This window comes from Plasmodium gaboni, chromosome 11 (genome assembly GCF_001602025.1).
Source record: "Plasmodium gaboni strain SY75 chromosome 11, whole genome shotgun sequence".
Classification (NCBI taxonomy): Eukaryota; Apicomplexa; class Aconoidasida; order Haemosporida; family Plasmodiidae; genus Plasmodium; species Plasmodium gaboni.
This window is the reverse complement of record NC_031491.1, coordinates 1386008-1406052: the sequence shown is the minus strand read 5'-3', so window position 1 is coordinate 1406052 and position 20045 is coordinate 1386008. Positions and strand designations below refer to the sequence as shown.

Sequence of the window (20045 nt, the reverse complement as noted above, 5' to 3'; positions counted from 1 at the left end):
AAAAAAAATATTATATATTATGGCATCACGAAGACATAGACTATTTAATGAAACGGATTTAAAAATATATATTATTGGAGATGAAGTAAGAAAACCGAAAAAAAAAAAAAATAAAGAAAGAAAAGAAAAAAAAAAGAAATGAAATGAAATAAACAAAAAGTTATGAATATATATATGTATATGTGAAAAAATATATAAATATGTACATAAAAAGAAAAATTATTCATACGTGTGTAATTTAAAATAAATCTTTTTTTGTATATTTGAATATGTAATTATTAGTCGATCTGAATTTTTATTAATTTGGATATATATGCATATATTTTATAAGATACCAATATATGTATATATATATATATATATATATATATATATACATATATAATTATGCATTATAAATTTAGGACTCAGTAGTAGGTTTTTTATTAGCTGGAATTGGTTTTCGTGATGGTCTAGGAAAAAAAAATTTTTTCATAGTCAATTCAAGTATGACAAAAAAAATATATATATAAAAATATTTATATATTCTTGTATTACATTTCCTTTTTTTTTTTTTTTTTTGTATTATAATTCTTATTCATTTATACATTTTAATTACCTTGAAGAAACTAATAAAAGTGAAATTGAAGAAGTTTTCAAAGAGTATACTTCAAAACATGACTGTGGAGTAGTCCTTATTAATCAACAAGTAATAAAATATATATATATATATATATATATATATATATATTATTAATCTTTTGAATACAATATGTATACACTTATACATATAAACATATTTATTATTCATTCATCTTTTTGTAACCTAATATGTATTAATATTATTTAGATATACATATTGGACAATACCTATAAATTCATACAGAATATATATTATATGTTATATTTTTTTTTTTTTTTTTTTTTTTTTTCTTTTTAGATTGCCGATGAAATTAGATATCTAGTTGATTTACATGATAAAATTTTACCAACTGTCCTAGAAATACCATCAAAAGATAAACCCTTTGATCCAAATAAAGATTCGATAATTCAACGAGTGAAACTCTTTTTTGGAGGAGATATTTCACATCTATAATAGATTTATATAAATATATATATATATATATATATATATATATTATATTTTTCTTTTAATTTCTTTTTATTTTTATTTTTAATATTTACAATGGATGTGAAGGTAAAGGGAAGAATACTTCTAAGTATTCTTGTGTTCATTTATATTTACGTTATGATAAATTTAATTATTCAACCATTTATTATATCAGATTATTTGATATCAGTTTTTTTTGTGGACCCATGGAAATTAGTATTCTTTATTAATTACATATTCGTTTTTTTTATATGTTCTATTATTTGTTATATTGGAATTATCTTATTGAATTGTCAAACATAAAAACTTAGAAGACTATATATATATATATTTATTTATGTATTGATTTATATAATAGTTATTTAAAAAATATAAAATTACCTATAATTAATTATAGTTTCTTAAAGTATAAATATATATATATATATATTTATTTATTTATTTACATTATATGTTTCATATATATACTTGAAGAATTTTTTTTTTTTTCTTCTTTTTATATTTTTTTCTTTCTATTAAGAAAACATATATATATAATAAAATTACATATACGAATCATCTCTTTTAGAAAAATTAACTTTTATAATAAAAATAAGAAAAATTTTTATAAAAAAAATAAGGAACCTATTATATATTTAATTTGTAAAATCAAATTAATATTATTTATCAAAATAAGAACAACACGATGTTATAAAAGATAAATAAAATAAAATATATATCCCATTTAGAATAATATGAGAACGACATATTTTTAGGAGATATATCTTTAATAATATTAATAACTTCATTATCCTCTACATTTGATATAGCTGATGAAATTAAGACTTGTATAGGAAAAATTTGAACTAAAGAAAACTTTCTATAATGTCTTGTATTATCTTCAACATTTTGTAAACTCCTGTAATTATCATTATCACTACCTGAATAATTAGGTGTGTGTTTTTTTAGGAGATTATAAAAATTTAAAATGGTTTCCGTTGATGCAGGCAAAGGTTGTTTGGCTACTTTCCAGGATACATTCTCATTACATAGGGGTAATGTAGAAGATCCTTCATATGACAAAAATTGCATGTCTTCAATATTTAACATCATCATCAAGGCATCCAAATTTAAAGCCTCCTTTAATTCGACCAAGGTTGGATCTTAAGATAAAAAAAGGTGATTAATAAGGATGAGTAAAAATAATATAAAAGCATTTCAATATTATATATATATATATATATGTGTTATATAATTTTTTTCTTTCTTATATGTTATTCTTATTTATTACCTGAGCCGACGTTAACTGCATTTGATACATTTATTATAGTTCTTAGAAATTTTTCGGATGGTAATTTCTCGAATGCATTAATAGTTGAAGCATTAATTTCTGCACTAGTAAATGTAATAGATATTACTTCATATTGATTTTTCATCGTCTTCATTCTTTTTTTTTTATTATATTTGTTTTGTAATTGTTCATTTGATAAGCTATTCATTAGAAAGGACATAAGATAAGAATGATACATACTTGAATCTTTTTTTGATGTTTCTTTCGAATTTTTTTTTAAATTATTATATATATGTAACCCGTATTTTTTTTTATATTTGGTTTTCTCATCTAGTGCATCATAAACATAATTTGTACTGTGAAATATTTGCATTTCAATTTCTCTTCTATTACCTGAACCTTGAAATGTATGTTCGCTAGGAGCATGAAAATGGATTTGATCTGCATAAAACATAGCAGGTTGATCAGTAGTAAATAATACACCAAATGGTATTATTCCATCTCTTGCAGCTTTAATTTGAAATATATTATTTTGTCTATTAATAACAATTTTTTTTATAAAATATTCATAATAATAAAAAATATCTCCTTTCATCCATGGTTTGTTATAATTGTTCCATGCATAATTGTCATCGTCAAATAAATTTAAATATACATCACTTATATTTTTTAATTCTCTCTCCTTTAAATTTTTCATAGGTAAATCAACAGGTGATTGATATTCCCCTGTTTTACATTGACCTATATTCCAATTATAACCATGCTCATAATAATCTATATTTTTGAATTTGTTATATAAAAAGGTTTTATTAATATTATTTTGTAGAGTATTTATATTTTTCATATTATTAAAATTATCAAGCTTCTCTTCTTTTTCAGAATTTCTTTCATTTTCAGAAAAAGAATAATTATATAAATTATTTTTATTTTGCATATAAGATAACATACTATCTCTATGAAATAATTCTTGATTATCATTTAATTTATTTTTAGTTATTTTAAAATCATCCTTGTTCTCTTTATTATGAATTGTTTTCTTATATATTTCATAATCATTTATATGAAAATCCTTAATATTTTTTTCATAATTTTTTAGCATATTTCCACCTGAACCGTTCAGTTGATTTTTCCTTTTTTTTTTTCTTTTTTTTTTTTTGGAATTAGCTAGATTAGTCATATTAATTTCGTAGTAAGGTTTAGTTGTCTGTATAAAATGGGTATTATATTTGTCTATAATTTCAAGCAATAGTCTGCTCTTCTTATAATTAATAAATAAGTTTACGTTGTAAAAGATTAAAATGAGATATAGTAAACACAAGAGCTTCATTTTAAGTAATTTTTATGACAAATAAGTAGTAGCAGATCACAATTTTTAAAAGAGCGCTCAATATATATGTATATATATATATGTACCCTTTTTGTATTTATAATTTAATATGTATATATGTTTTCTTTCAAGTGGTGTAAAATATTAGGAATACATAATTATATACGTATTAATAATAATGTATGTGTTTCATACATATTGTTGTTTATGCAATTAATTAATATATTCCTTAAGAAAATATTAGAAAAAGCAAAACCAATATGAATATATATATATAATATTTTATTATATTAGACTGTCTTACAATAATCATAATGGAATAAAATAACGGGGAAGGTTAGAACTATATTAAGGAATGCATATAGGTGCTACATATTAAAATAAAAAAAGATACCTCATTTTTGTTCATAGAACAATGATATACATTATGTTTAATTATAATTGATATAGGTATATTTACATACTAAAATTAAAAAAAAGGTATCTTATTAATGTTTTAAAAATTTTAAAAACATACTGATAAATTAAAAAGGAAAAAAAAGAAAAAAAAAATTTATATAAGACAACTTGAGAAAAAAGATTAATTAAAAAAAAAAAAAAAAGGGAAAAATAAATAAAAATATAAATGTGATAAACGTATTTGTAACAAAATAGATTTATTTTAAATTAATTCTTCGTATTCTTAGGACGTATTTTTTTTTTTTTTTTTTTATTATAATTTCTTATGAAACATTTTTAAACAAATCAGGGTTCATGAAATCACATTTCATAGAATTTAGATGATCATCAAAATCGTATATATTTAGGTAACTGCAAAAAAAAAAAAAAAAAAAATTATATGTATAATTATAAACATAAAAAAGAAAATATACATATATATAAATATATTTTTATATTATACTTTTCTTTTTTTACATACTGTTGGTTTGATAAATTTTTTTTCAAAAATTCTTTATTTTTGTTTGATATTACAACATTTCCTTTCTCCCAGTTTGATTTGTCGTTCTTCATAAATATCTATAATTAGAAAAAATAAAAATAATATATACATATATAAATATATATATGCAACAGTATCTATTAATATTGTATCAACTATAAATAATTTTTTTGTAGACAAAATATTATGTACTTACGTTTAAACAATTATCTTCATCATTTACATATTTTGAAAATTCAAGTAAACATACAAAAGCATCACTATAATTTTTTATTAACTTTTCGGAAATTAATTCACAAACTTTTATATTTTCAATATCATTGTTTTTTGAATCATCAGATGAAATATGAAAATATCCAATAATTCTTTCGTCTTGGTCCTTATAATAATTCTCCACCTATATGATATATAAATAAAAAATATATAAATATATACATATATATATATATATATATATATATATATATATATATCCATCTGCATATATAAAAAAATAAACAAACAAATATAATTACCAGTGTAAAAGCCAAATTTAGGTATGGCGATAATATATGCGTATGGAATAAAGGTATATAATTTGTTATTAAACAGTTTTTTTTTTTTTCATTTGTTGATAAATATTTGCCTATTAAAATACCACATACGTCATCAGAAGAATATTTTATAGAGTGCATAAAAATTTTTGCGTAGGCACCATCATCTATAGTTATTTCTGTGCATTTCATGGTTTTCTATATTATTTAAGACGTTGGTATTTTTATTTTTATAACTTATAATTATTTCTTATTTCTTCAAATATTTTTAAAAATATGTTTTTATATATTTATGTACATTTACAACAATAGAGAAAAAAAAAAAAAAAACAAAAAAAATTATAAAATAATATAATAAAAAAAATAAATACATAAATAAATATATATATAATATTAAGAAGAAATTAAATATATACAAATATTAAATAAAAATTATATATAATTATATATTATATATTATATATATATATATATATATATATATATATATATATATATATATAATATATACATATATGTTCTATACATAATTATTATATTAATTAATTTAATAAATAAATAATCATATGTATTAAAATTGTCCTGTCATTAGGGCTCTTATTATTCTATAATAAAAAATATATAATTATTTATATATATATAATACAAAATAAAAAAATTAAGAATTATTTATATAAATATAATAATATATTAATATAATACAATACCGTTTTTATTAAATGAACATATTTAGAAGCATAACTTCGAAATATATATAAAATAACAATATAAGAAATATTGTTATAATGATGCCTTTTATATTATTTAAAAAAATGTATAATTTAAAAAATGAACATAAGTGAATATTATATATATTAAAAATAAAATAAATAGATTAAATAAAACATTCAAAATATAAGAAATAGTTGTCATATATTTAAAATAAAATATATATTAAATATATTATATATATATATATATATATATATATATATATATTTAAATTTATTACATGATATATATTTTTTTCTTTTCAAACATAAAAATTGTATATAGGGAGAAAAAGATATTTTTAGTACTTATATGAATTTATGGGAATAATATTAATTTGTATACATGTGCTTATTACACTTGAGAATTACAAAAAAAAAAAAAAAAGGAAAAAATAAAAGAAAATGATATTGATATATTAAAAAAAATATATATATATTTTGTAGGAACTTATGTATATTTTTTTATTATAATTATTGGTACATGAATTATCATTTATATATAATCCATAATGGAAACGTTGAAATAATGTAGCGTAAAATAAATAAATAATGTAAAAAAATATATATGTTAATTTATATATATATATAATAATATATATAATGTATACACTATATTATATGTGTAAACATATAAATACATTATATATATTTCTTTCATTCCTTATATATATAAATTATGCTTTTATGTTTTTATTTTATTATAATGAGAAAAACAGTGCTAGAAAAAGAAAAATATAATAAAATATATAAAAGAATAAAAGAAAGTATAAAAAAATGATATGATACATGTATATAATTTTTAAATTATATAAGTTTTTGTGATGGCATATACTTCCTTATCTTTTTTATTGTATGTAAAAAAAATAATAATAATAAAATAATGAAATGTTATAGTGTTCATTTTATGAATTTTGAAATGTGATAAATATATATATATATATATATGTGTAATCATATTATTTAAATTATATATAAGATATAATAATATTATTTCATATATATGTTTTATAATTGATAAGAATAATAATATATATATATATATATATATATATAGCAATATAATTCCTGAAAAAAAGATACATATGTTATAATATATTATTTATCTTAACCGTACTTTATATATTTACTCATTTATATATTTAATCATATATATATATATATATATATTTATTTATTTATTTATTCATTCATTTATAAGTTTTTTTTGTTTTTAAAAAAAAAAAAAAAGAATGTATGGTGATAAATTAAGTATAGCTTGTTATGGTGATAATAAACTATTAAGCAAATTAAATTATTTTTTAAAAGTTGATGTATATGATTTATCAGATATAAAATTAGATGAGAGGATTAAGAACTTACGTATTAATTTAAGATATATATTTTACAATAATCCTATATCAGAATATTTTAAAAATGAAGAAAGTTTATTATCAGAAAGGTCCTTGATATATATATATTTTTTAAGTTTAAATAATATAGATGAATATAAGAATGAAAAAGAATATATTTTGAATAGATGTAGAGAATCACTTAATGATGAAAATGAAGAATTTATTATAATATATGCATATAATATAGATGATAATTTAAACGAATTAAAAAATATAAAAAAGATTAAATCTGATTTTAGTCATAATATTTTAAAAAATATTAAAATTTTAAGTTTACCTATTTTAGAAGATGCAAATTATTATACAAATAAAAAGATTAGTGAATTATATGAAAATTTCCAAACACGTTATTGTGATATTTTAAAAATATGTATTGAAAAAAAATATAACTTAATAAAAAATGGATATAATAAATGCTTAGCTAATTTTTTAACTTGTACTGATATAAAAAAAAAAACCACAATTGATAAAAAAAAAAATAATCATGTTTTTAAGTTAGTTGATATATATGATCAGAACAAAAAAGAGGAAGAAAATAAAGATATGTCTACAAATATTGATATGAATAATATAAATTCTAATAATAGTATTATAAATGATAATATTGATAATAATATAAATAAAACAAATGAAATAAGAAATAATATTTTTGAAGGATCAAACGAATTTGTTGATTTTTATAAGAAACATAATGTATTTTCATTTTGTGATGAATATATAGATATTCATTTTTTTTTATATCAAAATAATATGTCTTCATATATTAATAGTTTACAATTTAATACTGATTTTGATGAACAGTTATATATAGATATGTATGATAATTTTTTATCAGTTTTTATGTGGAATGAAAATTTATGCTTACTATATATAAAATTAAATTTATATAAAAAAAGTTATATATTATATAGCAATATAAATAAATTATTTATGAAATATCTCAATGTATATATTAAAAAAAAAAAATGTATTATTCATTCATCATTATTATTTGAAAAAAATTATCTTACAATAGCTAGATATATTAGAGAAAAGCATATATGCTCATTACATTTATTAGAATATATATTTTTTAAAAAAATTACCATATTATTATTCTTAAATAAATTTTCTTATATATCCAGTAAAGCTTTAAAATTTTCTCAATTCTTTTATATTAATAAAATATTTATATTTATGCATAATTTTAATCGTTTCAAAAATAATATTCTAAGAAATTCAAATGATATTAATTATTTAAGAAGTATTCAAAAGAAGATTATTAAATATAAAAAAAAAGTTGATAAGAGACAATCTAATCATCAAACGAATCAGAAGGGATATGTACACATGTCAGAAAAAAATAAATATATCACAGACAATAAATGGAGTAACCATGTTAAAAATATATCAGACGACGAGAGCTATTCAAATTGTAGTGCAATGCATCCTAAACCTACAACCAAAATAATTAGTGATATGGATGAAGTATTTATAAATAGTAACAGTATGGATAATGTAATTGATGAAGACGAGGAAATTTATGAAGACCAAAATAAAAAAACACATACAAATATAAATACAAACATAAATATAAATAATATTAAGGATGACCATATTTGTGATAATAATAATAATAATTATCCCATGGGAGAACAAAAGGATGAACATCGTACAAATAATCCACAAACAAGTACTAGACAATATTCCAATACTAAAGAAAAAAAAAAAAATTATAAAAATCATGAACATATCAAATATGATAATTATAACAACAACAACAAAAAAAAAAAAGAACAATACAATAATTACGATTTAAATATATTTAAAAGTGATGAAGAGAAAATATATTTTCTTTTACATTGCTGTTTTATGAATAAAGAAAATTATTTTGCCATATATTTTTACAATTTAGCTAATTTGATTAAATTTTTATTTGAAAGAAGAGGATATTTCTTGTATCAAGAAGGATATATGAAAAAAATTAATAGTGACAAGAATATAAAAAAAAATTTAAATTTTAGTAAATATTTATCATTACAAAAAAATATTATGAAATTAGGTTATAAAAATAATTTTACAACAAAAAAAAAGAAATCAAAAAAAAGTCTTAAAATAAAATCAAAAAGAAATAGTTCTATAGACGAATCTTATTCATCTCAGATTTCTTCAACCATATCAGATATATCAGATATAAAAAATACTTATAAATATTTTTGGTATAATGATTTTTGTATAAATGTATCAAACATATTTAAGCTTTCTTTTGTTATCTTAAAAAATATTTTAAATATTTATCATACTTATCATAGTATTTATGATAATATGGATATGAAAAACAGATTATACTTTTTTAATTTGTTCCTAAATTATTTAGAAGAAAAAAGATTTGAAAAAAATTTGGACAAAGCAGATCTAGAAGACAATAGGTATATTAATAATATCAAAGGTATTAATGATCATGCAATGAACAACAACAATAATAATATTAATAATAATAATAATAATAATATTAATAATAATAATAATAATAATAATTATATGGATGATAATATTATAAATGATAATAATATTATAAATGATAATAATATTAATGATCATATTATAAATGATAATAATATGAATTTAAATATCAGCTATAATAATATTAATAAAGATATAAATAGTGACCCTAATAATATTATTAAAAAAGAAAATATCTATCAAAGCTTTCCAATTTATCAAATAAAAAATTTTTCAAAAGATAATGAAAAGAAAAAAAATTCTCTATTATTAAATATTATGAATAAAATTATAAATCTATGTCATAGAAAATATAATAATGTATCAATAATAAATAAATTCTTTTTAGCTATATTATTATATGAAAATAAATTTTATAAAAAATCTATCAAGTTAATTAAAAAAATTATAAAACGATCAGATTACGATTTCTTAACTATATTATGCATGCAACTATTATTATATCATAAAGTAAACAATAAATTTTATCATCTCTGTTCTTCTTTCTTTTTATCAAACAAGTATATCAAAATTATGCCTTTTAAAAATATGAACATTAATTTTACATCTTTTTATAATTTCCAATATTATTTATTTTCCTTGAATAATAATCATTCAATCCTTAATTTAGAACAAAGAAAGAATTATGACGCACATTTTTATGATGCTTTAAAAAATAAGGTAATATACTTATTAGATGATTTATTAAATATTCAAATAGATGAAAATAATAAGAATAATAAAAACGATGAACAAATTAAAAATGACACAGTGTCAGAAGGAAATGATATATATGAAAATAGACATACACAAAATGAAATAAAAAAATCACAAAATATAAATTCATATAATTCGTCACATATTTATAATATTGATCCGAAAATTTTATCATGTATTAATAAGAACAAATTAATAAAAATGAAAACACAGAAATTTTGTGAGGAAAACTATTTTTTTCATATTAATAAATATTTTTTAAAAAGTTTGAAAAAATATAATTTCCATATTTCAATAAATCAAAAAAATAATCATATATATATCCCAAAAACAAATATTAAAATATTAATTCAATCGAATTATAACTTGTATATGTTTATGTCAAATATGATTTTTGATAATATAGATGATAAAGAAGAAAAAGATGAAAGTAATATAAGTGAAAATATACATGATAATAGTTCATATGATAACAATAATAACCATAACAATTGTAATAATAATAATAATAACTATCATATAAGTGGTGAAAATAAAATATTTAATAAAAACATTGAACACATAGAATTATTACTTAATTTTAAATTAAAAAAAAAAATAGATAATCAATGTTATATTGGAAACATAAAGAAAAAAAAAAAAATAAATAAGTACAAAAAAGATACCAAGAGACTTAAAAAATTATGTGTTCAGTATGAAGAAAAATTAGATTTATTTATTTATTCTGCATTTACTCAAAATGTATATATTGATGAAATTATTTTACAATTATCTAATGAAAAAGAAAATAAAAATAAAAATAAAAAAATCTTATATGTTCATTTCAAAAATCAAAATGATGATTATAATAAATATATTATAAAAGAAGGTTTGAATCATATTAAATTAAATATTATTAACCTTTTGGAATCAAAAAAAATAAGTTGGAAACATTTTTATTATAAAGTGAAATATGTCTTTCTTGTTATTAATAATTTTGCTTTGTATCATAAAATAGGTGTTATTCCTAATAAAAATTTAATTCAACCATTTATAAAGTCATATAGCAGATTTATAACATCAAATTTTATAGTAATCAATCAGAACGAAAATAATAAGAATAATATAATTAATACTACTACTCTTGGTAGTAATCAATCTATATATAGTAATTTTTTCATTGATCAATTATTAAGTCCATTATATATTAAAATTGAAACATTGAATTCTATATTGAATTGTAATATGTTAGCTTCTTTTCTAAACAGCACATCATTAATTTATGATAACATGAATTATATCAAACTGGTTATTAATAATAATTACAATAATTACAACAATTACAACAATTGCAATAGTAATTACAACAGTTACAATAATAATTATTATTATAATAATTTTTATCAAAATCAACTTTTATTTTCAAACATAAATATGTATGATACAACAAATGAAGATCATAAATTTATTCCAAACGATTTTTATAAAAAAAATATTCATGTTTTGATTAATAAAATGGATCAAGATCCAAATTATTATAAGAATGAATTTTTCACATCAACAGATTCAATTCTTTTTTATGTCGAAAAAAATGAAGAAGACAATATATGTATTGATCAAATTAAAATATTAGATGAAGATGATATTAATCATTTGAATGAAAAAAATAATAACGTTCAGGGTGTAGCAAAAATTTCAAATAATAATTATAATAATCATATTGACCACTCAAATTATTTTCTTTGGAATAATCAACCATTTTTTAATGAAAATAAAAATTTATTAAATCATAAAAATTTTGAAAAAGTTTATGCTATAATATCATTTATGCCAACTAAAAAAAAAATTAACAATTATAATGTTCATAATTATTTAGGACAACATACAAATATTGATCATTTAACTAGTCGACATGAACAAATAAATGATAATTCAACAGATAGACAAAATAACAATAATATTTCTCCTTTACATACAAATCATAATAACATTAATAATTTATATGGTATTCCAAATTTATGTTATGATAAAATAACCATAAAATGCATAATAAACATAAACTTATCTAATATAAAAAGAAAAGTAAGAAAAACGGATACACTTAAATTATTAAACGTTCATTTTATGGGGGAAATGATATTTGATCATTTTAATAAACATTATGATGATAAACAGGAACGTGAAGATTTAAATGAACATATAAATGGACATATAAATGAACATATAAATGAACATATAAATGAAAATACAAATGAACATATAAATGAACATATAAATGAAAATATAAATGAACATATAAATAAACATATATATGAAGACAATATATATAGTGAATTCTATTTAAATAATCAAATATTTTTAGAAAAAACGTTTAATATTGTTAATATCTTCCATGATCAAATTAATACATATCGATCAACCAACGGAATGATGTATGAATTAGTTATGAAATTACATAATGATAATTATCCTATATATTTAAAAAACTTACATATTTCTATTTTAAAAAATTTAAATACACATATAAAAAATACCAAAATTTTTTTTTTAACCCAAAATAATGATGAAAAAAAATATCAAAGCACATATTCTATTGAAAACGAAAAAATGGATCTAGAACATTCAGATGAAAGTAATTTTACCTTATGCAGTGAAATTAAAAATAAGGAAAAAGTTATTTCTTTTGAAAATCATGATAATTCATTTGTTGAACAAGATAATAATTATTTCATTGATCAAGTTCATATTAATACAGTTCTTAAAGGAGGAGCAAGTATTTTCTTCTTATTTGAAGTATATTATAATAATGATATACAAAATAATAATACATCAATAAATTATAGAGATTATCAAAATACAATAGGTAATATACATATAACATATATATATAAAAATCAAACCATTTTAAAATTTTTGGAAAAACAAACAATTAAAGAATATATGTATAAATTTCATACATTAATTCCTCAATTTTTATTACCAATTAATGTATCTTATAATATACCAAAAACAGGAATGCTTCATTCCAATATAAATATTAATATAAATATATCAAATAATATCAATGAAGATATATATATGAAATATTATATATCCACACATAATAATCAAATGCATAATACAGAAAATCAATATAACTGGCTCATAAATGGATTTCAAAAAAAAATTATTCTTATATCAAAAAATTCTTCTCATAATATCAATTTAATAATAACACCCTTAAAAGTAGGTTTAATTAATTTCCCTCCTATTTCTTATTTTTTAAATATTAATAACAACTGGATAGATATTACCAAAATATTGAATAAAAGTGAAAATTTTCAAGTCATAGTTTCACCTTCCCTTCAGTTTACTCCAAAGGTATGGCAAATAATGTAACACATAAAATATATATATATATATATATATATGTGTTTAATTTGCCTGTCAAAAATATTTCATTAAACCAAAAAAAAAAAAAAAATAAATAAATAAATAAATAACAAAAACAGCTAGTTGCCTAATTTCAGTATAACCATATAATGCTTTTATTATTAAAAGTAATGGATTATCCCAAAATAAAAAATGTATATATTATATATATATATGTATATATTATATATATTTTTTTGCTTTTGTTATATATATATATTTTTTATGTGTAAAATTAAGATGTTAAAATATAATTTTGTATACACAGCAATGTGTGCTTATTAATTTGTTTTTAATAAATGTAATGATTTATTTTATTTTTATTTATTTTATTTTTATTTATTTTATTTTTTTTTTTTAGTCCTTTTTAAAAGTATATTTTTATTATATTTATTATATCTTCCTTCAAAGAATATATTTTAGATTTTATATAATATATTTTATATATTATTTTTTATTTTGTTCTTTGATTAAGAAATATATTTAAAGAATTCTTATATAAATATATATATATATATGTTACAATAAATGAGATGGTTATATAATAAAATGTACATTTATTAAATTAATGGGCCTATATATTTACACAATTTAATGATTATCCAAATTGAAAAAAGGGAAAATATATATAAATATATAGATATATATATTATATATATATTGAAATATATAATATATATATATGTATATATTTTTACCTATAATTTCTGTGCAGACTTAAATAATATATTATTAATTACATTTGTACAAAATATTCCAAATACTATCTTTTAATCCTTATAAAATGTAATTCTTTGTGCTTTTCTTTTTTTTTTTTTTATTAAATTTAATAGTGAGAATGCCTTTTTATGATAATTTATTTTTTAGAACAAAAGATAAGCTGAAAATAAAATTTAATATAAGGAAAAGAAATGAATTGCATCATTTTCAGAAGCATTATTTTTCAAATGATTCAAAATATTTTAAAGTAGGAATTATTGGTTCAGGTCCTTCAGCTTTATATTGTTGTAAACACTTTTTAAAAAATGAAAATATAAAAGTTGATATTTTTGATAAGTTACCAAATCCTTATGGATTAATAAGATATGGTGTAGCACCTGATCATATAAGTGTAAAGAATATATATAAAACATTTAACCCTGTTTTATCAAATAAAGAAAGATATCGTTTTTTTGGTAATGTAAATATTGGAATTGATATCCAAATGGAAGATTTAAGAAATTATTATAATGCTGTGATTTTTTGTTGTGGAGCTTCTGATAGTTCAATTCCTAAAGAAGAATATAAAAAAGAGAATGGAATATTTCATGCAAAAGATTTAATTTATTTTTATAATAATTTTTATGATGATTTAAGATGTAATAATATAGATACATATTTGAATACATATGAAAATTTTTCTAATTCTATTATTATAGGCAATGGTAATGTATCTTTAGATATAGCACGTATTTTGATAAAATCATATGATGATTTAATAAAAACAGATATCAATCTTAATTATCTAAATGTAATAAAACGACATAATTTCAAACATATATATATAATTGGTAGAAGAGGTTTTTGGCAATCTTCTTTTACTAATAGTGAATTAAGAGAATTATTTTCATTAAGAGATACCAAAGTTATATTAGATAAAAAAAATTATGATTTATGCTTTGAAATAAAAAATTATGATGAAACAAATAAAATGAAACAAAGACAAAATAAATTATTTTTAGATATGGTTGATAATTATGAAGAAATGAAAAAAAATCCAACTTTATATGATCAATATAAAATAATACAATTTATTTTTTATCATGAAATTAAAAATATACACAATATTAATAATCATATGAAAGAAATACAATTAGGATTAAATAAAGATATATATTCATCTCAAAATAATCACAAGAATAATAAAAATGGTTATGATATAAATAATGAAATAATAAATATTAAAACACCATTACTCATTTTTGCAACCGGATTTAAAAAAGATAATTTCAATCTAAATTTTTATAACAAATCTATTGATAAATATAAAGATGATATATTGAACAAACAATTTGCAATTTTTAAAGCAGGATGGTTTCAAACAGGTGCTAAAGGAAATATAGCTAGCCATATTATTAATACTAAACAAAATGTTATTGAAATATTAAATTTTTTAAATACTACAACAACATATTATGATAATGACATAACTGAATTATTAAAAAGAAAAAAAGTACACTTTGTTAGTATGGATCAGTGGAATTATATTCAAAGTCTAGAACAAAATAATGGTGAAAAAAAAGGTCGATGTGCACAAAAATTTGCAACAGTAAAAGATATATTACAAATATTGAGCCACAAAAGAAATTAATGAAATATAAAAAAAAGGAAGATTAAAAATGCATGTAGTTATTTAATCATTTTTTTTTGTACCCATAAAAAAATATATTATATAATATGACCTATATATTATATATATTATATATATATATATATATATATGTATGTATGCATGTATGTTATTGTTAATATTTTAGTTTTTTATTTTTTTTGTCAAGCAGTAAATTTCAAAAAATTATTAATTCGCTTTTTTTATTTTTTTATGAACATTCCTTTTAATATTTTTAAAAAATTTTAAATTTATACCATTTTGTTACAATATATAATAATTTTTTCATATTACAAGTTAAAATATATATGTATAGCATAATCGAAAAAATGAAAAAATAAAAATAAATATATATATACATATATATATATATTAAACCTTTTGATAAAAATTTTGGAACAATTCTTTTAATGGGTCCTTTTTTCTTGAAATTATGTGACCATCTTTAACTATTATTGCATCAAAATCGTAGTTATATATTTGTGTAATAGTTTTAAATTTAATTTTTGGAATTTTTTTTCTTTTTACATGATCCAAATAAAATATATTCACAGTGTTTGTTTTTTTGGAAGATGTTTTTTTTTTAACGTTTATTTGTACTCCTATAGATTTAGTATTTACTTTTTTCAAATTATATGGATCTTTCAAATTATACATATATTTAACATTTTTATTATTATCGTGTTGATTATATGTATATTTTTGTATATGTAAATTATTTGTCACATTACTATCTTTCTCTTTTGGCATTGTTATAATATTCTGACTTTTATTTTCATCTAAGGAAGATACTACTTTTGTGTTATTTAATTCGTAATTTTTGAATGTTGAAAATGTATTGTATTTGTTAAGACCGTCATATATTCCTTTATCTTGTGAAAAGTTATTTGATTTGTATTTATTTATACTTGATGAGTTTTCCAATTTTTTATCTATCGTATATGTATTATTTTTTCCATTTTTTTTAATTTGAGTAAAATTATTTTTAAAATTTTCCAATTTATCATATGAACAAATTGATGATTTTCTAATAAGTGATTTATTTATATGTTTTAATGATTCATATAATTTATTTTTTTCTATTGATTCATTATATTTTTCTATATTTTTTTCTGAAAAATTTTTGATTGTATCATTTTCTTGTAAATTTTTCAAATGAACATTTTTAAGAATACTATTCGTCATTTTAAATTTATTTATATTTATTTTGTTTTGTTTTTTCATGTTATCCATGGTATTCTTATGAAGAATATTATTTTTTATATATAACATATTTATTTTATCTTTATATTCTTCTTTTTCTAATTTTTCATTATTAGTTACTGAACATTTTTTGATATCCTTTTGAGATAATAAAAAATTGGTAGGGAGTACATTCGAATTTTTAAATTTTTTTTTGGTATCATCATTATGTTTGTTATTATATTTCATGTTTTTCTTATTTTCCTTTTTATATATATTTTGATTTTTATTTTGATTTATATGATTAAACGTTTGTATGAATGAATAATTATTTTCATCATCTGAAAGTGATTTAAAGGAAAGGCTGGCTACTTCCATTTTTTCCTTTTTCATAAATCCTTCTGAATATTTTTCAAGAGGTTGATTTTTTATATCTCCTATATTATTCATATGTGTACGTTTTATATTAATCATATTTTCATAATCATTAATAAATTTATTTTTTTTGTTTTTCTTTTTCTTCTTGTTTAATTGTGTGAATATATCATTATAACTTTTACTAGATCTTACACTTTGAAATATATCTGATTCATTTGTAGAAGAATTATATTCTGAATTTTTTTGATATATATTATTATTATATTTAAAACAATCTACATTTGATATATTTGAATTAATATTTTCTGTTTCTTCATGCTTACAATATTTAGTATTCGATTCATACATTCTACGAATATTATATAAAATAATTTCCTCATCATCAAAATTTTGTTGATCCATTGAATTTAAAATATTTATATTTTTATCAAGTGGTGTTATTTCTGATATATTTTGCTTATTGTTGTTAAAAAAGTAATTCGAAGTAAGTGTATCATTTACTGTCCTACATAATTCTTTTGAACCTCCTAAACTGTCTTCTTCATTTTTTATTTTCTTACTTATAAATAAATTTCCTAACAAATTCTTTTCTACATGCTTACTACATTCTTTATTTTTATCGTGCAAAATATAAAACTGATTAAAATCATTAATATTTGTTTTTTTTCTGAGCAATTTATCTGTCCTATCATTATCTTCTGTTGATGAATATGTGTAACATTCTTCCATGTCCTCAAATATATATATATATATATATTTATTTATTTATTTTATTATTATATTTTTTTTCTTTGATACATCAAATATTAATTTTTTTTTTTGGTTAATGATTAAAATAAATAAGAGAATGGTTTGAAAACAATTTAAATGAGAAAAAATTATTATCTTTACACATATGATGTTGAGAAGTATTTAAAATTATCACAGGGTAAAATATATATATATATATATATATATATATATATATATATATATATATTAAAATATAAATATATATATATATATATATATATATATATATATATATAGATGTTAATTAAAATTCAAATATAAATACATATACTTAATATATATATCAGATTTACAACAGAACAACAACAAAAAAAATTAATATGTAAATAAATAAATCTTTTATGAAGGTCATAAGATATGTTTATATTTTTCAAACGTATAAGTAAAGAATATACAAATATAAAAAATTAAAATTTTTATTAAATTAATTTTTATCCTTTTATATTATATATATATATATATATATATATAATTTCAAATAAAGTTTATTGTCTTTCCATATAATATGTATAAAGAAAAAGAAAAAAAAAAAAAAAAGGTTAATCGAAATTGCATGTGACAGAAAATCAAAATAAATATATATACAAAATATATAATATCACATTTTGGATCTTAAAAATAATATATTATATGTTGTAGTCCTTGAAAAGCAGTTTTGTAGCTTTAAAAAATTTTTTTTATTTTTTTTCTATTGGCTGATGGAATATTTTCTTGCATAAATCATTTCCTTCAAATGTTGCAAAATTTATAAAAAATAAAAGAATATATATTCAAAAATATATATATATATATATATATATATATCATTTTTGATATATTTTACTCTTATATAGTAAAAGAAATGAATAAATTTATTTTATCAGTCCAATATTAGAATTGAGAAATGAGAAAATATTTCTTATAACTTTGAGATGAATTTTGCTTTATGACAATATATAAAATTCAACTATATCTATATAGTATTGTTACAAAAAAAAAGAAAAAAATCTATAACATTTATTAAAATTATAACACATAATTTAAATATAATATTATATTATTATTTTATAAATATTTTTCCTATGTCTTAAAAATTATATTAATCAAGTACCTTTCTTGTTATTGCGTTGAAAAAAACTAATTTATTTTATATTAATCAATAATAAATGCAACGTTACAGATTTGTTCATATCTAAAGAATTGTTTGTATTGTTTATTTTTTTTTTTTTTTTTTTTTTTTTTTTTTGAGAAGTGTATGTACAAGTTTGGTAAATATTCATATACTGAATTTTAAAATAATTTGATGTTCTATATATATATATATATATATATGTCGATATATGTAATATCAAACTTCGTGAAATTTATTTTAAATGTATATTAATTTTATATATTGTTATAAAGGTGTGGAAAAATAATGGAAACAAAATTAGCATTAATTGTGTCCCCCTAAAT

The 20045-nt window shown here is 17.9% G+C and overlaps 6 protein-coding genes across 6 annotated transcripts; 3 read left to right on the top strand and 3 right to left on the bottom strand.

Moving 5' to 3' along the window:
* Nucleotides 1–19: 19 nt before the first annotated feature.
* Nucleotides 20–1075, top strand: PGSY75_1140100 (putative vacuolar ATP synthase subunit f; the record flags this gene model as incomplete). Its single annotated transcript, XM_018786518.1, has 4 exons — nt 20–85; nt 405–486; nt 606–688; nt 920–1075. 4 exons carry the CDS (start codon nt 20–22, stop codon nt 1073–1075), a joined length of 387 nt encoding a protein of 128 aa, XP_018641313.1.
* A 681-nt stretch (nt 1076–1756) lies between these two features.
* Nucleotides 1757–3687, bottom strand: PGSY75_1140000 (carbonic anhydrase; the record flags this gene model as incomplete). Its single annotated transcript, XM_018786517.1, has 2 exons — nt 1757–2232; nt 2361–3687. 2 exons carry the CDS (start codon nt 3685–3687, stop codon nt 1757–1759), a joined length of 1803 nt encoding a protein of 600 aa, XP_018641312.1.
* Nucleotides 3688–4409: 722 nt separating this feature from the next.
* Nucleotides 4410–5352, bottom strand: PGSY75_1139900 (conserved protein, unknown function; the record flags this gene model as incomplete). The annotated part of the gene is made up of 4 exons (XM_018786516.1): nt 4410–4497; nt 4607–4704; nt 4824–5024; nt 5143–5352. The coding sequence occupies 4 exons, from the start codon at nt 5350–5352 to the stop codon at nt 4410–4412; spliced, it is 597 nt and encodes a 198-aa protein (XP_018641311.1).
* Nucleotides 5353–7141: 1789 nt separating this feature from the next.
* Nucleotides 7142–13858, top strand: PGSY75_1139800 (hypothetical protein; the record flags this gene model as incomplete). The annotated part of the gene is made up of 1 exon (XM_018786515.1): nt 7142–13858. The coding sequence occupies one exon, from the start codon at nt 7142–7144 to the stop codon at nt 13856–13858; it is 6717 nt and encodes a 2238-aa protein (XP_018641310.1).
* An 871-nt stretch (nt 13859–14729) lies between these two features.
* On the top strand, nt 14730–16241 carry PGSY75_1139700 (putative adrenodoxin reductase; the record flags this gene model as incomplete). Its single annotated transcript, XM_018786514.1, has 1 exon — nt 14730–16241. One exon carries the CDS (start codon nt 14730–14732, stop codon nt 16239–16241), a length of 1512 nt encoding a protein of 503 aa, XP_018641309.1.
* A 390-nt stretch (nt 16242–16631) lies between these two features.
* Nucleotides 16632–18548, bottom strand: PGSY75_1139600 (hypothetical protein; the record flags this gene model as incomplete). Its single annotated transcript, XM_018786513.1, has 1 exon — nt 16632–18548. One exon carries the CDS (start codon nt 18546–18548, stop codon nt 16632–16634), a length of 1917 nt encoding a protein of 638 aa, XP_018641308.1.
* Between the last annotated feature and the right edge of the window lie 1497 nt (nt 18549–20045).